At 42.6% G+C, this 23,615-nt stretch overlaps 1 protein-coding gene across 3 annotated transcripts in view; it reads right to left on the bottom strand.

Moving 5' to 3' along the window:
* The window catches only part of acat2 (acetyl-CoA acetyltransferase 2), a 103,474-nt gene extending 93,862 nt beyond the window's left edge, over nucleotides 1-9,612 (bottom strand). For 2 of the 3 annotated variants that reach the window (XM_072581104.1, XM_072581103.1), the window contains exon 1: nucleotides 9,468-9,612. In XM_072581104.1, the coding sequence (XP_072437205.1) occupies nucleotides 9,468-9,519 (52 nt within the window). In that variant the 5' untranslated portion in view covers nucleotides 9,520-9,612. The remainder of the gene's footprint in view (nucleotides 1-9,467) is intronic. The other variant, XM_072581102.1, reaches the window with a different exon arrangement.
* Nucleotides 9,613-23,615: the final 14,003 nt, after the last annotated feature.

Genomic DNA, 23,615 nt, shown 5'->3' with positions numbered 1-23,615 from the left:
GAAAACAGGACATGATGGGACAGCGGGGAAGTCAGAATGAACGTTTTCTCCACCCTACTCTGTCCAACCCAACTGAATGGTGAGCCGATTTTCCCTCCCCACCCTGATCCAATCACTGTCTCAGTCCGATCTCCTCCCTTCACACCCCCATCTCTTTCCTTGTCCTACCCCAGTTGCTTCTTCCTCCCTTGGTACATCTCCAATGTTCTCCCCTTTCAAGGCTGCCTCTGTGAATACGCAATTGTGCATTCAAAGGAAATAGCTCAGATGTTCTGTGGCATCACCAAGCACAATTAAATCGATAGCTGAATTGGAACCTTAAATTAGAAATCCAATCAGAAATACCAAAATAGGAGAACATTTGGTTCATTTACGCATTAAAGAAATTCCATACATATCTTTATGGGAGACCATTCTAAGTGAAGAGTGATTATTGACCACTACAGCAGATTAATGCAACAATGATAAACATGGGCTACTAATATTCATCTTTGATCATCTTACTTTTAATATCTCTGACTTTCAAGGACTAAGGTGATTTTTTTTTAAGTATTGGTGTAAAATGACTGCCATGATCACCTGATTTCAAATTGAGGACTAGTCAGATTCACAAAACTTCTCAAATATATTGATGTGGAGGTGCTGGCATTGGACTGGAGTGGACAACGTTAAAAATCACAACACCAGGTTATAGTCCAACACGTTTATTTGGAAGTACCAGCTTTCAGAGTGCTGCTCCTTCATCAGCTTAGTGCTCTGAAAGCTAGTACTGTACTTCCAAATAAACCTGTTGGACTATAAGCTGGTGTTGTGTGATTTTTAACCAAACGTTCTGAAATTGAGTTCTAAAGAACAGTCACTGAGCTCAAAAGGTAAATTCTGCTTTCCCTCCACAAATACTGCCAGACCTGCTGAGTTTCCCAAGTAATTTCTGTTTCAGGTTCAGATCTTCAGCATCCACAATTCTTTGTTTCATCTTGTTTGCATCTTGTTTACTTTACATTCCTACGAGCAGTTGACAGTACTTATTTTCTCCCTTTCACACCTTAAGTTACATCCATTTTACATCTCCTTTTCCTTTTCACCACTATTAACAACTCCTTTGTCTTTGGAACTCTGGCCCTAAGCATCTGTTCTCTTCAGCTCAGCAAGCAGAAAGCTGCGAAAATAATTGAACTTCATCAACTTCACTGGAATTTGAATGTGCACTATCTTGTTAGATGGGAAAAACTAGAGTGAAAGGTATTTTAAGTAAAGACAATGGGGCCCACCCAAAAATCAAACCTCTGTTTTGAACCAACTTAAAGCTGCAACATAGAGAGACTGTGTTTGTTTGATCTCCCAAGTTCAAGACAGAGAAGCTGCTCCCCAATTTGTCAGCTGTCAAAGGATTATAACATTAGATGTAACTGTATATCTTGACACATAACTAACTTTACATTGGAACTGATATTACAAATTTGATAGCAATTGGTAGAAATTAGCATCATTTAGTACCTCCTATAACATTAGTACAAAATATGAATTGTCTAACAGAATTTGAAAGTCATTAGTAATAAGCAAATATCCAAGTTATTGAAAATTAAGTGATGCAGCAAGCAAGTATCTGGGAAAGAGTATAACTGTCAGTGTTGGAACGTGATTGAATGAGATGCGTTGTAAGATCTCAAGGCCCAGTGATAAAGGTGAACTTCATGAGGTCATGGGAGGACCTAGGGCTGTCCACAAAGATGTCCATCATTGATTGTGTGCTTAGATTTGGGGTGGGGGTGGGGGAGGGGGTGTTTAACAATGACAAAAACGTTGCATGTAATCATTGTAACACAGAAAGTAAAAAGTGTTGTACTCGGCTGAGAGAACCAGTCATGAGAAAACTGTATCCAAGGATCTATGTTCCATTGGTAAAGAGCTCTGAAAAAGATCAACTGGTGCTGCTAGACACGGAAGCCAAGACTCCTCTTTGATATCTCTCTCCAACAGAAGTTAAATTCAGGTGGTTTTCTTTAAAAAGTAAGATTTTATAGTTTGTAAATCATATTGGTATTGTACATATTCACGGTAGTGTAGTATCTAAGTGCCATATCATTCACAATTGCAGGATAGTTGGATTCTGAGAAACAATCCATTAATCTGCAGCACATGGTGAAATTTGTTAAATACACTCAAAATATCTCCAGCATTTGTGTCGGGAACAATGGGCAAAACTTTTCAAATGGCACTGAGTATTAATTGGCTAGAGACGACAACTTTGCCCCTCACCCAAATGGAACCCCTACCTCAGACAGTTGCAATCCAATCAGATTGGCTGGCAACTCTGTATTATTAACAAAGTAGTGCCCGCAGAAGCACAAACAGTACCCAAATTCCAAGGGGAAATTTTTACTGTTCCTTGAAGGAAAGTTTGTAGGCTGGATGAGCCTATAAAATTCCCAAATAACCTTCCATCAGCCCTATCCCTATCTCCATCTGTCCAGCAATTTACATGGGACACACAAGATCCAGGAGGGAAGACGTGAGGACTGCAGAAGCTGGAGATCAGAGTCAAGAGTGTGGTGCTGGAAAAGCACAGCATCCGAGGAGCAGGAGAATCGATGTTTTGGGCATAAGCCCTTCATCAGGAAAGAGGCTTGTGGGTTGGGGCTGAGAGATAAATGGAAGGGAGTGGGTTGGGGGGAGGTAGCTGGGAAAGTGATAGGTGGATGAAGATGAGGGAGGAAGTGATACGTCAGAGGGGGCAGTGATGGACGGGTGCGGAGGGCGGTGCTGAGTTAGAGGTTTGGGATTGGAATAATGGGGGGAAGAGGGGAAATGAGGAAGCTGTTGAAATCTACACTTATTCCGTGTGGTTGCAGAGTCCCAAGGCAGGATATGAGGCATTCCTCCTCAATGCATCGGGTGGTTAACGGTTTGTTGGTGGAGAATGTCCAGGACTTGCATGTCCTTGACGGAATGGGAGGGGTTTGAAGTGTTCAGCCATGGGGCGGTGGAGTTGGTGATTATGGGCGCACCAGAGACATTCCCTGAAACAATTCACAAGAAGGCATCCTGTATCCTCAATGTAGAGGAGACCAACACCGGGTGCAAAGGATGCACTAGATGACATTGGTAGAGGTACAGGTTTGGGTGCAGGCTTTGCATTTCCTGCAGTGGCAGGGAAAGGTGCCAGGAGTGGGGGTGTGGGCTGGTGGGGAGTCACGGAGAGAATGGTCTTTTTTGAAACGCTGATAGGGGTGGGGATGGAAATATATCTCTGGTGGTGGGGTCTGTTTGGAGGTGGTGGAAGTGGCAGAGGCTGACGCATTGTATGCAGAGATTGTATGGGATAAAAGGTGAGGACCGGGGGAGGATGGGGTTCTGTCCTTGTTGTGTTGGGAGGGGTGGGGTTCAAGGGCAGTGGTGCGTGAAGTGGAGGAAGTTGTAATTGTGGAAAAAGGAGGCCATCTGAGACTCTCTAAGGTGGAATTGGTCATCCTGGGAACACGGCTGGTAGAGGCGGAGGAATTGGGAATAAGGTACAGGAGGTAGGGTGGGAGGAGGTGTAGTCTAGGTAGCTGTGGGAGTCGGTGGGTTTGTAGTATATATCTGTGGTTAGTCAGTTGCCAGAGATGGTGATGGAGAGGTCCATGAAGGGGAGGGAGGTTAGAGCTGAAAAATGTGTTGCTGGAAAAGCGCAGCAGGTCAGGCAGCATCCAAGGAGCAGGAGAATCGACATTTCAGGAATAAGCCCTTTTTCAGGAATGAGGAGGGTGCGCCAAGCAGGCTAAGATAAAAGGTAGGGAGGAGGGACTTGGGGGGAGGGGCGTTGGGAATGCGATAGGTGGAAGGAGGTTAAGGTGAGGGTGATAGGCCGGAGAAGGGGTGGGGGCAGAGGTTGGTAAGAAGATTGCAGGTCAAGAAGGCGGTGCTGAGTCCAAGGGTTGGGACTGAGATAAGATGGGGGGAGGGGAAATGAGGAAGCTGGAGAAATCTGCATTCATCCCTTGTGGTTGCAGGGTTCCTAGGTGGAAGATGAGGCGCTCTTCCGCCAGGCGTTGTGTTGCCATGGTCTGGCGACGGAGGAGGCCAAGGACCTGCATGTCCTTGGGGGAGGGGGAGGGGGAGTTAACGTGTTCAGCCACGGGGCAGTTGGGTTGGTTGGTGCGGGTGTCCCAGAGGTGTTCTCTGAAACGTTCCGCAAGGAGGCAGCCTGTCTCCCCAACATAGAGGAGGCCACATCGGGTGCAGCGGATGCAGTAAATGGTGTGTGTGGAGGTGCAGGTGAATTTGTGACGGATATGGAAGGATCCCTTGGATCCCAACCAAGCCATGTTGACTATCCCTAATCAGTCCTTGCCTTTCCAAATACATGTACATCCTGTCCCTCAGGATTCCCTCCAACAACTTGCCCACCACTGAGGTCAGGTTCACTGGTCTATAGTTCCCTGGCTTGTCCTTACCACCATTCTTAAACAGTGACACCATGTTTGCCAACCTCCAGTCTTCCAGCACCTCACCTGTGACTATCGATAATACAAATATCTCAGCAAAAGGCCCAGCAATCATTTCTCCAGCTTCCCACAGAGTTCTTGGGTACACCTGATCAGGTCTTGGGGACTTATCCACCTTTACCCATTTCAAGACATCCAGCACTTCCTCCTCTATAATCTGGACATTTTGCAAGATGTCACCAACTATTTCCCTGCATTGTATATCTTCCACAGTAACTATTGATGCAAAATACTCATTTAAAATCTCCCACTTTTTCTGCAGCTCCACACAAAGGCCTCCTTGCTGATCTTTGAGGGGCCCTATTCTCTCCCTAGTTACCCTTTTGTCCTTAATGTATTTGTAAAAACTCTTTGGATTCTCCTTAATTCTATTTACCAAAGCTAATTCATGTCCCCTTTTTGCCCTCCTGAGTTCCCTCTTAAGTACACTCCTACCTCCTTCATACTCTTCTAAGGATTCACTCGATCTATGCTGACTATACCTTACATATGCTTCCTTCTTTTTCTTAACCAAACCCTCAATTTCTTTAGTCATCCAGCATTCCCTGTACCTACCAGCCTTTCATTTCACCCTAACAGGAATATACTTTCACTGGATTTTCATTATCTCATTTCTGAAGGCTTCCCATTTTCTAGCTATCCCTTTACCTGCGAACATCTGCCCCAATCAGCTTTTGAAAGTTCTTGCCTAATACCGTCAAAATTGGCCTTTCTCCAATTTAGAACTTCAACTTTTAGATCTGGTCTATCCTTTTCCATCATTATTTTAAATCTAGTAGAATTATGGTCATTGACCCAAAGTGCTCCCCCACTGACACCTCAGTCACCTGCCTGGCCTTATTTCCCAAGAGTAGGTCAAAGTTTGCACCTTCTCCAGTAGGTACATCCACATACTGAATCAGAAAACTGTCTTGTACACACGTAACAAATCCTCTCCATCTAAACACTATGGCAGTCCCAGTCTATGTTTGGAAAGTTAAAATCCCCGACCATAACTACCCTATTATTCTTACAGATAGCTGAGATCTCCTTACAAGTTTGTTTCTCAATTTCCCTCTGACTGTTGGGAGATCTATAATACAATCCCAATAACGTTATCATCCCTTTCTTCTTTCTCAGTTCCACCCAAATAACTTCCCTGGATGTATTTCCGGGAATATCCTCCTCAGCACAGCTGTAATGCTATCCCTCATTAAAAACGCCACTCCCCCTCCTCTCTTGCCTCCCTTTCTGTCCTTCCTGTAGCATTTGTATCCTGGAACATTAAGCTGCCAGTCCTGTCCATCCTTGAGTCATGCTTCTGTAATTGCTATGATATGCTTTTCCCATGTTCCTAACCATGCTGTGAGTTCATCTGCCTTCCCCATTATGCCGAAATAAATGCAGGGTAAAAACAATGACTGCAGATGCTGGAAACCAGATTCTGGATCAGTGGTGCTGGAAGAGCACAGCAGTTCAGGCAGCATCCGAGGAGCAGTAAAATCGACGTTTCGGGCAAAAGCCCTTCATCAGGAATAAAGGCTGAGAGCCTGAAGCCTGGAGAGATAAACTAGAGGAGGGTGGGGGTGGGGAGAAAGTAGCAGAGTACAAGAGGTGAGTGGGGGAGGGGATGAAGGTGATAGGTCGGGGGCGGGGGGGGGAGGGTGGAGTGGATAGGTGGAAAAGAAGATAGGTAGGTAGGACAAGTCATGGGGACAGTGCTGAGCTGGAAGTTTGGAACTAGGGTGAGGTGGGGGAAGGGGAAATGATGAAACTGTTGAAGTCCACATTGATGCCCTGGGGTTGAAGTGTTCTGAGGTGGAAAATGAGGCGTTCTTCCTCCAGGCATCTGGTGGTGAGGAGGCCCAGGACCTCCACGTCCTCAGCAGAGTGGGAGGGAGAGTTGAAATGTTGGGCAGCTCAGCACTGTCCCCATGACTTGTCCTACCTGCCTATCTTCTTTTCCACCTATCCACTCCACCGTCCCCTCCCCCCCGACCTATCATCTTCATCCCCTCCCCCACTCACCTATTGTACTCTATGCTACTTTCTCCCCACCCCCACCCTCCTCTCACTTATCTCTCCACGCTTCCCTTCCCACCCCATCAGCATTCTGAATAGACCATTCCCTCTGCGAATGTATTCCTGTTTTCCTGATGAAGGGCTTTTGCCCGAAACTTGGGAAATCATGTCTCACAAACTTGATTTAGTTTTTTGAGGAAGTAACAAAGAAGATTGATGAGGACAGAGCAGTAGATCTGATCTATATGGACTTCAGTAAAGCTTTCGACAAGGTTCCCCATGGGAGACTAATTAGCAAGGTTAGATCTCGTGGAATACAGGGAGAACTAGCCATTTGGATACAGAACTGGCCCAAAGATAGGAGACAGAGGGTGGTGATGGAGGGTTGTTTTTCAGACTGGAGGCCTGTAACCAGTGGAGTGCCACAAGGATCGGGGCTGGTCCTCTACATTTTGTCATTTACATAAATGATTTGGATGCGAGCATAAGTCAATAAGTTTGCAGATGACACCAAAATTGGATGTGTAGTGGACAGCAAAGAGGGTTACCACAGATTACAACTGGATCTTGACCAGTTGGGCCAATGAGCTGAGAAGTGACAGATGGAGTTTAATTCAGATAAATGCAAGGTGCTGCATTTTGGGAAAGCAAATCTTAGCAAATACACTTAATGGTAAGGTCCTAGGGAATGTTGCTGAACAAAAGAGACCTTGGAATGCAGGTTCATAGCTCCTTGAAAGTGGAGTCGCAGCGAGATAGGATAGTGAAGAAGGCGTTTGGTATGCTTTCGTTTATTGGTCAGAATATCGAGTACAGGAGTTGGGAGGTCATGTTGTGGGTATACAGGACATTGGTTAGGCCACTGTTGAAATATTGCATGCAATTCTGGTCTCCTTCCTATCGGAAAGATGATGTGAAACTTGAAAGGATTCATAAAAGATTTACAAGGATGTTGCCAGAGTTGGAGGATCTGAGCTATAGGGAGAGGCTGAACAGGCTGGGGCTGTTATCCCAGGAGTGTCGGAGGCTGAGGGGTGACCTTATGGAGGTTTACAAAATTATGAGGGATATGGATAGGGTAAATAGTCAAAGTCTTTTCCCTGGGGTTGGGAAGTCCAGAATTCGAGGGCATAGATTTAGGGTGAGAGGAGAAAGATACAAAAGAGACCTATGGGACGTTTTCACACAGAGAGTGGTAAGTGTATGGAATGAGCTGCCAGAGGAAGTGGTGGAGGCTGGTACAATTGCAACATTTAAGAGGCATTTGGATTGGTATATGAAAAGGAAGGGCGTGGAGGGATATGAGCCGGGTGCTGGCAGGTGAGACTAGATTGGGTTGGGATATCTGGTCGGCATGGACAAGTAGGAGCGAAGGGTCTATTTCCATGCTGTATTTCTCAATGACTCTATGACTTCCAAACAGACCTCACTACCGGAGATAAAATATCCCTTCCCACGCCATCAGCGTTCCGAAAAGACCATTCCCTCTGCGACTCCCTTGTCAGGTTCATACCCTACTCCTGGCACCTTTCCCTGCCATGACAGTAAATGCAAATCCTGCAACCACACCACTCCTATCTCCTCCAACCAAGGCCTCAAGGGGCCCCTTCCAAATAAAGTCATAGTCATCTGTCAGAAATTCAGCTGTACCTCTACCCACGTCATCTACTGCGTCCATTGCGCCCGATGTGGGTCTCCTCTATATTCGGGTAGACAGGATAGCTTCTTGTGGATCATTTCAGAGAACATCTCTGGGACACCCATCCCCATCAACCCCACGGCTGAACATTTCTTCCTCCCCCTCCCACTCTGTCAAGGACATGCAGGTCCTGGGCCTCTTCCACGTCAAACCTGGAGGTGGAATGCCTCATATTCCACCTTGGGGCCCTGCAACCACACGGGATAAATGTGGATTGCAATAGCTTCCTCATTTCCCATTCCCCCACATTATCCCTGTCCCAAGCCTCCAACTCAGCATCACCCTCCAGACCAGTCCATCGCTGCCCACTCTGACCTACCACCTTTTCTCCCTCACCTTTACCACCTATCACTTTCCCAGCTACCTCCTCCCAACCCAACCCCCCACCCCAATCCCATTTATCTCTCAGCCACATGTTTCAGCCTTCTTGATGAAGGGCTTATGCCTGAAAAGTTGATTCTCCTGCTCCTCAGATGTTGCCTGACCTGCTGTGCTTTTCCAGCACCACACTCTTCACACACAAGGTCCAAGCACAATCCTATCTGTCCTTACCCCAGTTAAGGCCCCAAGTTGGCTATTAAAGGCATCTTGATTTCTGGTCTCTTATTTGAATCTGCCAAGAGAAGCACAACCATATGGAGGAAGCCAGACAGAATACTCTACCCAGGCCTGGAGTAGGGAAGCACCACCTCATGACACACACTGAGCATAGTTGAACACTGAAAAATTCTGCTGTGATCACACTGAATTTATATGATCAACAGATATATTCCTGGAAAATACAACAGAGAGCTTTCAATATATTGGTATACAAACATTCTGGATTTATCCAAATGCTTTTCGTAAATGAAGATAAGGTAAAGTTGCCACAGTCCCAGAGGAACATAGGGCCGCTCTTTTAACATTAAAGACCTACTTTGATTTGTGTTAGAAAGAACTGGAATATTTGGGTGCAGTTTAAAAGGTTTCGTTGCTGTTATCTCTCTAAATTAATTCCACGGAAAACACAAAGACCATGGCCCTACAGCCAATCAGGTGCTGAGCTGAGAAACAAGTCTGATTAATAGGGATCGTGCAATTGGATACCAGCCGTCTCCTGAGCTGCGGTTGGCCCAACTGAAGCCGCGGCTTGGTCAAAAGCTTTGCACACGGATTTCAGCTTTCTAGGCAATTCGAAATGACGGCAAAAAAGAAGTCCCGTCTGTCGTTTGACAATTTTACAACATGGGTACCGACTCGACTTGTTCGCTCCATTCCTACACCGAACCGAATGTCCTTACCGATCGGTGTTCTTGCAGCACCTACGACGACCACATCCTCCTCTTGGCTCATGATGGGAGCAATGGGTGCGGGTATTCAGGGAGGAGTCACTGCAAACACGGGCGATAGATCACAGCTCAGTGGGCGGAGACAAGATCTAAGATTGCTCAAAAGCATATTGCGCAGCTGTGACATGGCGACTGTGCAAGAGCGAGCCAAATAGCTTATAGTAAAAGCTGTTATACGGAAGTGCTACTTTTTTTCTCTCTTGGCATAACTATTCATTGTTTTGAAGGTCACGGAAATCTTTCTTCAACATTCTCCCAAATCCTAACCAGAAACGGCGTAGAATAGGGTTTTTGTTTCCAGGCACTCTACTCTTCCGGGTTCTTAAATCCGGGTTCTTTGATTCTTGATGTTTATGCATCAGAAACAGTTGGACAGCTTCTGTCCAGACCACTTTAAAGTTGGCGGTTGAGGTGTGTTGCGTACACTGCATTGTTGAGCCACCATCACCCCCAACTCACCATCCACGAACAAAAGTTACAGGCAACTTCGGATGTAGGATATCTGAGCTCTGCTAATCAAAAATATTCCAAAGACAATTGTATAATTGAGATTTACAGCATTGTATCAGTGTGTTTATAGTTAATGTTAACCGAAACTGTTTATGAAGCTGAATGTAAAAAGTCAAATGGAACTATACGAAGAAAGTGTCCAAGAATTGGCCCCAAGGTTATATTACAGCTCAAAACATATCATATTACATTGTTTGCAAACGCAGAGAATGCTGGAGGGACTCAGCAAGTTTGGCAGAATCCATGAAAAGAGAAACAGGTGTTTCAGATTTCCAGCATCAGTGTATTTTGATTTTGTACATTCCATTTATCACAAGCTTAAACAAGACAAAGAACTGCAAATGCTGGAAAGTTAAAACAGAAATTGTTTGAGAAACTCAATCGATCTGGCAGCATCAGTGGACAGAAAAAGCAGAGTTAATGTTTTAGACTAGTTTTACGACGCAGGGTAAACTCTCCTGCATAAAACCAGCAACACAGAAAAGATGTATCCCATGCAGTAATCTGTAAAAATTCGAGTGGCCAAGAACTATTTAAAGTAAAAATTAACAACTTTAATTCTTCAAGTATAACGGAAATAATTAACTAACAATGACGTACAAGTACTTACTCTAACCTACCTTTTATAATACAAATCCAATGGGGTGGCACGGTGGCTCAGTGATTAGCATTGCTGCCTCACAGCACCAGGGACCCAGGTTCAATTCCCACCCCGGGTGACTGTGTACACGTTCTTCCTTCCTCCAGGTGCTCCGGTTTCCTCCCAAGTCCAAAGATGTGCAGGCCAGGTGAATTGGCCATGCTAAATTGCCCGTAGTGTTAGGTGCAATAGTCAGGGGGAACGGGTCTGGGTATCAGAGGGTCGGTGTGGACTTGTTGGGCCGAAGGGCCTGTTTCCACACTAAATAATCTAACCTAATCTTAAAAACAACTCCCAATTAAGATTTACAAAACAACACTTCTTATCTCAAAACTTTTGGTTCTTCTCTTTGGATCTTCCTATGTCTTAGGGATTTCTGCTTCACAGGTTACTGATCAAAAAAGGTACTTTTAAGATAGCTATTCTTCAAGCAGACTTTTACCAGCTGTGGCTTGGCAGTTCTCCTCCCAACTGTTCAATTTCCCCCGGTCTTACACCCCAGGGCATTGGATTGTGTCATTGGCTTTTAAGATTGTCAATATACTCAATGCAAACTTTATTGAAAATTAGTATTTTTTTCAGGGAATAGTTTAACCTGAATGGCCTAATTCAAATCTGTTTTCTGTCAATTCCAGGCAACCAGCTACTCCAGTAGGCACAGGCTACCACAGGCAATAAAGCCTTCACGTTTAATACGTATTCCAGCATTTTACAAGAGTCTTAATTGATTGCATAGGTCTCCTACCTCAAACAAAAAGTGGGAATCAGTATTTGTTAGCAATAATGGATGTATCGTGAGATTTCCAGAGGCCATCCATTACACAATATCACAGCTAAAAGAATTAGAGAGGAATTAGTCTTTTTTTACTAGATAAAGACTACCAATCAGTCAGATCAAGGGTCAAATTTCGCATCCAAACTGTTCAAGGAAGTTATGGACAGATTAGGCGTAAAACAATTCAAATCTACTGCATACCATCCAGAATCCCAGAGAGCACTAGAAAGATGGCATTAATCACTCAAGACCATGTTGAGGGCTTATAGTCTGGTCTATCCAGATGATTGGGATAAGGGTTATGCTTTTTGCGATCAAAGATGCACCAAATGAGTCCATCAAATTCAATCCATTTGAATTAGTTTTAGGCATGAAGTGAGGAGTAATTAGTAAGTCAGAATTCAGAGACCACACATTTGGACTATGTGTCAAATTTTAGAGAATGATTAAATAGAGCTGGGGAGTTGACTAGACAGCATTTAAAAATATCACAGCATACAATGAAACAGAAAGCAGATAAGAAATCAAAAATTCACAATTTTGCTATCGGGGATAGGGTATTAATGTTCTTTCCAGTAATATGTCAAACTTTATAAGCAAGATTTAGGGAACCTTATCAAATTGAAAGGAAATTGTGGTGAGGTGAACTACGTGATAGTCCAGACAGAAGGAAATCTCACTGTGTGTGTTAAAGTACAGATTTGAGCCGGCTCAGTGAATCCCTTGTGGACTCAGACCTGTAAAGCCTCTCTCTTGGTTTGTCCCAGAGATCGTACTCTTTGGAAATCTAGAATAAAAACCTTTTACAGACATTTAGTTTAATTTTAGTCATCCCCTTTATTCACTAATAGCATCACTGTTACAACATAACATTGGTACTTATAAGCTAAACTAACTTGGTTCTAATGACCTAGGAGAGTAGGGTACCAGCTCTTCAAGTACCCCAGCAGGATACTCCGCTGTACTGATATAAAGTGTCTTCCTTTATACAAAAGTTTGAAAAACACACTGCATTTTTTTAATTAGACAGATAACAGTAAAAGACAATAATTCATAAGGAAGAAAAGTTATTTGACAGGTCTGTGTGCACTTGACTAATCACATCTACAGGCCTTGAGTTATCCATGAGATGGGAAAAACATACCCAGCTTGCTAGCGAGATAAACTTCTATCATAAAGAGGTGCAGTGTGAGCGAATTGGAGAGTTCATAAAGTAAGCTTGCACAGCTTGCATGTCTGATACAATTGATTTGGAGATGCCGGTGTTAGACTGGGGTGGACAAAGTTAAAAACCACACAACACCAGGTTATAGTCCAACAGGTTTAATTGGAAGCACACTAGCTTTCGGAGCGCCACTCCTTCATCAGGTGGTTGTGGAGGACACAATTGTAAGGCACAGAATTTATAGCAAAAGTTTACAGTGTGATGTAACTGAAATTATACATTGAAAAATACCTTGATTGTCTGTTGAGTCTTTCATCTATTCGAATACCATGATAGTTTCACTTCCTCCTCTGTAATCTGGACATTTTGCGAGATGTCACCATCTATTTCCCTACAGTCTATATCTTTCATATCCTTTTCCACAGTAAATACTGATGAAAAATATTCATTTAGTATCTCCCCCATTTTCTGTGGCTCCACACAAAGGCCGCCTTGCTGATCTTTGAGGGGCCCAATTCTCTCCCTAGTTACCTGTTTGTCCTTAATATATTTGTAAAAACCCTTTGGATTCTCCTTAATTCTATTTGCCAAAGCTACCTCGTGTCCCCTTTTTGCCTTCCTGATTTCCCTCTTAAGTATACTCCGACTTCCTTTACACTCTTCTAAGAATTCACTCAATCAGCAAAGACTTTTGTTTTCTCTGTGTCTGCCCCACTTGCAAGCGGGTAATGAGGATCCATTATAATTGGCAGCATCTGGCCGTTAATTACAAAGCTTTTGATAGTACTGATTTTCATTCAGGGTCAGAATCAAACACTGTCATTAATTTCACATTATCGCTTGGTGTCCTGTTCACAGATTCACCGATGCTGAGACAAATGTTTTTAATTGTCTTACACCATCCTGTTATCACTTGGTGAGCCCAGGTATCCCTATCTTTAAGTTCCCCCTTTTTCTGAGCCTTCCTGCCTGTCTATTTTCTCGTGCAGTAAATGTGTTCTATAATTCAGCATTACATTTTAGTCTAAATGTTTAAAGATAAGTTTTAACACTCTAGACTTTCTCATGTGTGTCATGTGAATATGCTCAAAAGGTATTTTGACAGGGAAGGAAAGCCAGAAGAGATGGTGTTAATGATTACAACACAGAAGGAAGACTAAGATTCAGAGGATTCTGAATTGGACATTCCTCAAATTAAATTGGACAATAAGGAAGTTGTCAAAAATTGGATTAAATTATTGAATTACCTTCCTGAGAAAATTCAAAATGACCTTAAAAAGTTAGTACTATCACATGGGAAGATATATGGAAATAAACTGGGAAATACTAACCTAATTGTACATAGGAGATGCTGTTCCGATTAAGCAACATAATCCTCGTACATTGGCACAGAAGGAGGCAGAATGAATGCTCCAAGGTGGCATAATCAAAGTGAGTTACAGTGACTGGAGTTCACCCATAGTAATGGTGCCAAAGCCAGATGGTACCCAATGGTTATGTGTGGACTGTCGCAAAGTCAATCCAGTTACAAAGACTGATGCACATCCAATTCCACACTTGGAAGACTGCATTGAAAAGGTGGGACAAGCAACTTAAATTTTTAAGTTGGGTTTGTTCAGAGGCAGGTACCTCTGTCAGAAAGAGCAAGGGCAATTTCGGTTATCGTAACGCCAAGTGGACTGTATCAGTTTAACATCATGCCATTTGGTATGAAAGTACATTTCAGAGACTAACAAACAAGGTAATTGCTGGATTATCCAATTGTGTGGTGTACTTTGATGACCTGATGGTTTTTAGTTACTCATGGAAGGAACATTTACAACTCTTATTCGACTTGTTCAAACAACTTCAGAAGGCATGCTTGGTGGTTACTTAGCTAAAAGTGAATTTGCCAAAGCACAAGTCACCTTCCTGTGCCACATTATTAGACATGGATAAATGGTCCCATGGTGATTAGGGAATTTCCCATACCATTAACAAAAAGAGTAGTACTACGGTTCCTGGAATTGAGTGGATTTTACCGAAAGCTTCTACCAAATTTTAGCAGTGTGGCTGCTCCACTCACTGAATTGCTAAAGAAAGCTAAGAAGTTTCAGTGGACAGCGGACTGTCAGAAGGTATTTGACAGCCTGAAAATTGTGTTAACCACTGCTCGAGTATTAGCCAGACTTGATTGCACAAAGCCTTTCAAGGTGGCTATCGATGCGAATGATATGGGTATCAGTGCTACGCTCTTGCAAGAAGCTGACGAGAAGACAGATTTGGTATTTCTATTGGGTATTTCTTCAGGAAGTTGAACTTTCATCAGCAGAAATATTCAACAGTTGAGAAAGAGACTTAAGCTTGATGTTGGCACTACAACATTTCATTGTTTATATTACCAGCAATGCATCTGATATATTTGTATACACCGATCATAACCCATTGAGAAAAGTCACACAACACCAGGTTATAGTCTAACAGGTTTATTTGGAAACACTAGCACTTCTAAATAAACCTGTTGGACTATAACCTGGTGTTGTGTGATTTTTAACTTTGTACTCCCCAGTCCAACACTGGCACCTCCAAATCATAACCCATTGAAGTTTGTGGAGAGATTTAAGGACAAAAATGTCACACTGTTCAGATGTTTATTTACAGCCATTGAATTTGAAAGATATGTATGTGGCAAGTCGAGAAAATGTGATCGCTGATGTATTATTGAGACTCAAATGACAAACAGAGGTGTTCAGTGGTGGGAGAACCACAGCCTGAATCCAAATGTAGTTGTGCACATTTGCATGTTTATAGTAAGTGAATGTATATGTGTGTTTAAAGTACTAACTGATTTTCTTGGGATTTTGAAAAGTGAAGCTATCTTTGGATACTGGTGGTTCATTTTTTTTAAGGGGGAGGTTCTTTTTGCTATGCCCTTGAGTTTTTTTCAGAGAAGTTCTAACAACCCAAGGCTCCAACTAGACTGAGTTTGAAAGTTTTATTGGGGCCCTTTTTTTTACCCTGACAGACAATCCTCCAACCTAAGACTTTTATGTCTTTAAAAAAACTGATATAATCAAAGGGGAGTGCTAGCTAGCTGTGTAACTAGCTTTCATTTACAGTAGTTTTTTTATTAAATTCAGACCTTTAGTGAGTTCAGCAGCAGTGTGTGTGTGAAGAAAGACTGCTGGGGCAAGTCTCTCTCGCTAAATTCAAGCCAATAAGCCCTGGTTTGTTTCATTTTTACTCTTTGTGCGAAGGGATGTATGTATTGGGACTGTTGCAGGTAGTTTTGGAACTACCATTAGGTTTGGACAGGATAAGTTATCCGGTATTTTCTTTTCTGTTCTTTGTATTTCATTCCGTAATTTTGTAAATAAATTTTGTTTGTTTAAAACTTAGCAGTCGAACCAGCTAATTTACTCTGGGAATATCCAGTATACACTTAGCCAAAACCAATACAGAGTAATAATCTGGACTACCTGCTTAAATATGTTTTGAAGGGTCTGGCCTAGTCCATAATACCCTCTAAAATGTTCCTATTCATATACCCATCCTTATAATGTTTTCATTGTTCTAGCATCCACCACTTCCTCTGACAGTTCATTCGATACACACAGAAAAAAGAGTACCCCCTTTATGCCCCTTTTAATTTGTTCCCCTCTCACCCTAAATCTGTGCCCTCTAGTTCTGGACTCCTCCTCCCCCAGGGAAAATACCTTGTCTACTTACCTTATCCATGCCCCTCATGATTTTATAAATCTCTATAATGTCACCCCTCAGCCTCTGATTCTCCTCGATTGCAAGAACAGGAAGATTTAGAGATTTACTATCAGACCCTCAAAGACAAGGTTAGAGTGAAAAGCTTAGATTTATTATTTTTTTGCTACCTAAGATTCCCCAAACGAATCTTCTGGGTTTAGTTCATTTGACTTGATTTATGTCATGAAGTTAGAGCTCTTTTAAAATTGATTAGGGAGACGTTATTAATTGTTCTCAATGTTAGAATACTCGTCTATGTTTCTAAATTGACTTACAGGATATGGTAGCTCAACAGCATCTGAAAATTTCACAAGGTAAAATGAAAGAACAGGCAAACATTCAGGAATTTTTTCAAAAAGAAGATAAACTATTTGTAAAAACTAAAAGAACTGTGGTTGCTGGAAATCAACTCAATTATGAGGAAGAGTCAATAGATGTGTTTACCCTTATTTCTCTCTACAATTACTGCCAGACCTGCTGAAGTTTTTCAACGATTTTTATTTTTGTTTAGTATTGTTAAGTATTGGTATTTACAATGTGAAACTCTGAAAGCGAAGTTCAGTGGTCGATGCAAAGTAGTTTAGAGTTTAAGTAATGTCACTGACTTGGTAAATACTCCTGACAATAGGAACTAGAATCAGAGAAATCTAGAATCCAGTGAAACTGCAGTGTTGCTAGTGTTATGAAGATGTGGGTGATCTATACCTTTTAAGAGTGTTAAAAGCTAGCAGTGACAGCACCAAGTGTTCTCAGCCACCTGTGATTTTCCAATTACCTGACATGTATGACATGTCTGGTAAAATTCAACTACATCCTTGTGCAATCCAGGCCAGTAAAAATGTCTTTGTATTTTAGCCTGTGTTTTCCTCACTTTTAAATGACCTCCAAGTGGTAGCTCACACGCCACTCGCAACACCTACTTTCTCTACCCCATTGGCAATACGATTTGATGTATTCTGCCCATTTCTCCCAACAGTCTCCATTTCCTCATTAAAATATCATTTATCAGGTAATAACACATAGGGATACTCTCAGACTCCCCTGTAAATGCCTTTTGATACAGATGCTTTAAATTTTCATCTTTCTGCTGCAACTCGATGAGTTTTGCAGAGGTAAAGATATTTGCATGATTATTTATTTGCTCCTGTTTTGTCCCAACCATCTGATTGAACACAGTCTCTGCTAATGCCATTTCAGCTTCCATATCTTTCCCCTTTGATCTCTCCTCCTTCAACTGGTGACTTTGTGATCTTGTTACTATACAATCAGGGAAGATTCTCAGATAGCAGTCCTGCATTGCTTCAGTTACTTTAGTCTCCACTGACTTTTCAACCACATTAGGCAGCACACCTACTGGTGAATCGGCAATATCATTTGCAAGGACAAATTGTATTCCTGGAGCTGAGAATTTGTCCAGTACTTCTACCACAAATTCTCCACTCTTTCCTGGACACTGTAACCACACTTTACATAATTGAGCGCTTTTTGTCTCACCATGAATTCCTGTTACCAGTTCCTTTTCTGGCAATAATCCTTCAGTACATATCTCCTCATTCTTCAGCATCACAGACTGAGAAGGTCCCTTAATATTGGAACCTCTTTACCTGCTACTCCCTGGCCTTGTGAATAAACTTTACCTTTGCAGGTACATTTCTTAAGCAGATCTGGCACTTCTCCTTAACCAACCTCCGATCAGCTTATACATTTTGATGCAGCTTTCTAGCTTCCACTGTGCTTTCTGTCACCATTAAAACAAAACTTCCAGGCTTATCCTGCCTTCCCACATCTGGCTCTCCTGTGCTTTTCCTAGCCAACCAACACTGATTTGTTGTGTCCTACTCTATTATATTGAAAACACTGGAGCTTTTTACCTTGTTTGTCCCCTTCAAGGGTTTCCTTTTTACCTTGTGGTGAGTTTTCCTTGTGATCTTCATTGAAATCTACCATTCCCTTTTCACAGGAGGATTTCTCTTTTCCCCAACTTCTCTACCTCATGGATTGAAATTGATTTGGGAAGCCAAACTGTGTTTTATAGATCAGCTCATAATCATCAGCCACTTCAGCTGCTAACCTTGCCATTTTAACTCTCTGCTCTTCCACATGAGTTCACACTGTGTCAAGCAGTGAAGTTTTGAACTCCTCCAAAATATTTGTCTCTCTAAGGACATCGTACGTTTGCTCCATTTTTAAAGCTCTTATCCACTGATCAAAATTACTTTTTGTTTGAACCTTTCAAATGCAAAACAGATTTCACCAGGGTCGCTCCTTAGATTCCTGAACAGTTGTTTATAGGCTTCTGCTCATATGCATTTAAGATGGCTTTCTTCACCTCCTCATACTCCCTAGATACCTTCAGTGATAGTGATGCAAATACCTCACTAGCTCTACCTACAAATTTGGTTTTGATCAACAAAATCCACACAGTCACTGGCCACTGCATTTGTTTAGCCACTTTTTCAAATGAAAAAAGTTTCCACATCCTTTTCATCAAATCTAGGCAATGCTTTCCTTTTAAAGTGTCAATTTCTGAAGTTCAAATTCTTTTTCTTTCTCTTCAGCTAAAGCCCTTCGTTCTTTTTCTTTCTCTTCCAATTTTAATCATAACTCAAACTGTTTCATTTCTGCTTCTAACTGAAACTTCTTCATTTGCAATTGACGTTTAGTTATCTCTACAGATCCTGATGGGGTTTCCAGCAAATTTAAATGCTGAGCTACTGCTGCAATCAACTCATCCTTCCTCCCATTAGGAAGTAACTTCAACTCCAGCTTGTCTACTAATTCCCTCAACTTGGTCTTATTTGCCTTTTGTAAAACCCCTAAGGTCCTTTCTTTCACTTCCAGAACCTTCTTGGTGACTGAAAGAGCCATTGCTATCCGAGCGCTGTTCAAACCAACCAAGTCAACACCCGAAATGAAGAACACTAACATCTGCCACTCACTGTTTAAATCCTGCAAAGAGCCCCCAAACTGTTATGGACTACGCCAGACCCCTCAAAACATTTTCAAGCAGGTAGCCCAAACCGTAACTTTGTATTTGTTTTAGCTAAGTGTATAGTGGATATTCCCAGGGTAAATTAGTTGGTTATACTGCCAAGTTTTAAACAAACAAAATTTAATCACAAAATTGTGGAACAAAACACTAAGAACAGAAAATAGAATACCGGATAACTTATCCCATCCAAATCTGACTTAATTATGCTGTTCCAAAAATGCTTGCAACAGTCCCAATACACACATCCCTTCACACAAAGAGTAAAAATGAAACAAACCAGAGCTTACAGGCTTCAAGTTAGATCGTGAGACTTGTCCCAGCAGCCATTCTTCACACACACTGCTGCTGAACTCTCTAAGTTCTGAACTGAATTTAAAAAGCTCTAATGTGGACAAAAGCTAGCTACGCAGCTAACTGGAGAATCCCCTTTGATTATACCGGGGTTTTTTTTAAAGACATAAAAGCCTTAGGCTGGAGGTATTATCTGTTAGGATAAACAAAAGGGCCCAAATAAAACTTTCAAACTCAGCCTAGTTGGAGCCTTGGGTTATTAGAACTTCTGTGAAAAAACTCAAGGACATAGCGAACTTGTAAAAAGAACCAGTATTGTGACCAGGGATATGGACCAAATGCTGGCAGATAGAACTAGATTAAGTTAGGATATCTGGTCAACATGGGCAAGTTGGACCAAAGGGTATGTTTCTGTGCCATACCTCTCTATGATTCTATGATACACAATTGACTTCAATTGTTTTATAGTCTTGGTTTATAGACTATAACAAATAAAAAAAACTGAATAAGCATTTTCACTACTACCCTAAGGTGTAATTGTCCTCTGCAACTGCAAAAAAGGTAATGGTCATATATAATCTAGGATTGTGTAGATTTAGAGTCATAGAGATGTACAGTACGGAAACAGACCCTTTGATCCAACTTGTCCATACCAATCAGATATCCTAACCTAATCTAGTCCCATTTGCCAGCATTTGGCCCATATTCCTCTAAAACCTTCCTATTCATATATCCATCCAGGTGCCTTTTAAATGTTGCCACTTCCTCTGGCAGCTCATTCCATACCACCCTCTGTGTGAAAAAGTTGCCCCTTACATCCCTTTTAGATCTTTCCCCTCCCGTCCAACACAGCCCCCTGCCCCCAACACCGCCCCGCGCCCCCAACACTGCCCTGACCCCCCAACACCGCCCTGCCCCCAACCTCGTTCAACACCGCCCCCTGCCCACCCCCCAATCCCGTACACCCTGCCCCCTCTCCGGGCCAGCCGAACTGTACACCAACAAAAAAACTGCTGCTGCAGCTGCCTTTATAGGGTGAGTCTCCAAATAGCATGTGCGCGCACACACACACACAGCTTTTTACTGTGGGGGGGAGAGAGAGGGCAGACAGTCATTTGGAGATGTTGCCTGTTTAATCACTGTTAACAAAAGACACGACCACTGTTGGAAACATGTTTTTTGATGTAATGTTTCTATTGGCACCTCAAGATCTCCTTCGGATAATCCGATTTTCTGATAATTAGTATTCGGGTAATCGAGGTTCCCCTGTGAAAAGTTGTGGATCCAGCACCAATGCTTGTGGCACTCCACTGGTCACAGGCCTCAAGTCTGAAATGCAAACTTCCACCACCACCCTCTGTCCTTTACTTTGAGCCAGTTCTGTATCCAAATGGCTAGATATCCCTGTATTCCATGAGATCTAACCTTCCCAACCAGTCTCCCATGGGGAACCTTGTTGAATGCTTTACTGAAGTCCAAATAGTTGGTATCCATTCTGTCCTTATCAATCCTCTTTGTTACTTCGTCAAAAAATTCAATCAAGTTCATGACACATGATTTCCCATGCACAAAGCCATGTTGTTTATCCCTAATCAATCCTTGCCTTTCCAAATACTTGTAAATCCTGTCCTCAGGATCCAATCCAACAACTTGCCCACCAGCAATGTCAGGCTCACCAGTCTACAGTTCCCTGTTTTCTCCTTACCATCTTTCTTAAATAGTGACACCACGTTAGCCAACGTTCAGTCTTCTGGCACCTTCCCGGTTCATATTAATGATACAAATATTTCAGCAAGGGGCCCAGCAATCACTTCACTAGCTTCCCGCGCAGTTCTAGGGTATACCTGATCATATCCTGGAGAATTATCCACTTTTATGCATTTCAAGGCATCCAGCACCTCCTCCTATGTAATATGGACATCTTTCAAGATGTCACCATTTATTTCCCCACATGCTATATCTTCCATGTCCTTCTCCACAGTAAACAATGATGCAAAAGACTTGTTTCTTTTCTCCCCCATCTCCTGCAGCTCCACACATCTCCCCAACTCCTGCAGCTGACCTTTGAGGGACCCTATTCTCTCCCTAGTTACACTTTTGTCCTTAATTATTTATAAAAACCATATGGATTCTCCTTAACCTATTTGTCAAAGCTATTTCATGTCCCCTTTTTGCCCTCCTGATTTCCCTCTTAAGTTTACTCCTACTGCCACTATACTCTCAGATTCTGTTGAACTCTCCTATACCTGACATATACTTTCTTCTTTTTCTTAACCAAAACCTCAATTTCTCTAGTCATCCAGCATTCTCTACACCTACCAGCCTTCCCTTTTACCCTAACAGGAATTTGCTGCCTATGGACTGTCATTATCTCATTTTTGAAGGTTTCCTGTTTTCTAGCTGGCCCTTTACCTGCGAATATCTGGCCCCAGTCAGCTTTTGAAAGTTCTTTCCTAAAACTGTCAAAATTAGCCTTCCCCCAATATAGAACTTCAACTTTTAGATCAGGTCTATCCTTTACCATCAGTATTTTAAAACTAATAGAATTATGGTTGCTGGTCCCAAAGTGCACCTCAATTTTGGATTTATACATTTGAGTCTATGACAGACTGTGCAAACACAATAAGACAGTTAGACAAAAAGCCAAAAGGACTGTGGATGCTGGAAATCTGAAACAAAAACAGAAATTGCTGGAAAAATCTCAGCAGGTCTAGCAGCATCTTTGAAGACAAATCAGAGTATACGTTTTGGGTCCAGTGACCCTTCGTCAGAACTGAGCCATTAGTTTTGTATTCAGTTCATAAAACGCAAGAGTTTTATTTGACAAGAAGCAAGAGTTGAGTTCAGAAGCACATTTTTGTTTCTCTCCTGGCAGGTCTTGGTTCACTTTAACTCAGAGGAAATCAGTCACCACAACAATGTTTCTTCTGGAATCCTTACAACATAGAAGGAGTCATTTGACCCATCATGTCTGTTCCTACAAAAATACACTACTACTTACACTAATCCCACTTTCCCGCTCGTTGCCTTCAATGTTATGACACTTCAAGTGATCATCCCAGTACATTTTAAAGTTTATGAGGTTTGCTACCTCAACTACGCTAACAGGCATTGCATACCAGATCCCCACCATCCTTTGAGTGAAAAATAGTTCTCAAATTCCTTCTAAACGTTCTGTCTTTCACTTTAAAATTATGCTCCTTGTTTAGGACCCTTCAATTAAGGTGAACAGTTGCTTTCTATTGACCCCGTCCATGTCCTCAGGAGAAAGTGAGGATTGCAAATGCTGGAGATAGAGTTGAGAAAAGCACAGCAGGTCAGGCAGCATCCGAGAAGCAGGAGAATCGATGTTTCAGGCATAAGCCCCTCATCAGGAATGGGGCTTGTGGGCCAGGGGATCGATAGATAAATGGGAGGGGGATGGAGTCGGGAGGAAGGTAGCTGGGAATGTGATAGGTAGATGAAATTGGGGATGAAGGTCAAATTGACAGGTCAAAAGGGCAATGCCGAGTTGGAGACTTGGGACTGGGATAAAGTGGAGGGAGGGGAAATGAAGAAACTGGTGAAATCCACATTGATCCTGTGTGGCTGCAGGGTTCCAAAGTGAAAGATGAGGCATTCTTCCTCCAGGCTTTGGATGGTTAGGGTTTAGCAACGGAGGAGGCCCTGGACCTATATGTCCTTGGTGGAGTGGGAGGGGGAATTAAAGTGTTCAGCCACAGGTTGGTGGGGTTGGTTGGTGCGGGTGTCCCAGAGATGTTCACTGAAACAATCTGCAAGTTGGTGTCCTGTCTCCCCGATGTAACGGAGACCACATCGGGTGCAACGGATACAATAGATGACATGTGCGGAAGTACAGATAATTTCTGTCAGTGGGGAAGGATCCTTTGGGGCCTTGGACGGAGGTGATGGGGGAGATGTGGGCGCAGGTTTTGCACTTCTTGCATTGGCAGGGGAAGGTGCCGGAAGTGGGGAGTGGGCTGGTGGGG

Source organism: Chiloscyllium punctatum, chromosome 11 (genome assembly GCF_047496795.1).
Source record: "Chiloscyllium punctatum isolate Juve2018m chromosome 11, sChiPun1.3, whole genome shotgun sequence".
Taxonomy (NCBI): Eukaryota; Metazoa; Chordata; class Chondrichthyes; order Orectolobiformes; family Hemiscylliidae; genus Chiloscyllium; species Chiloscyllium punctatum.
This window is presented reverse-complemented; position numbering and strand designations above follow the sequence as displayed.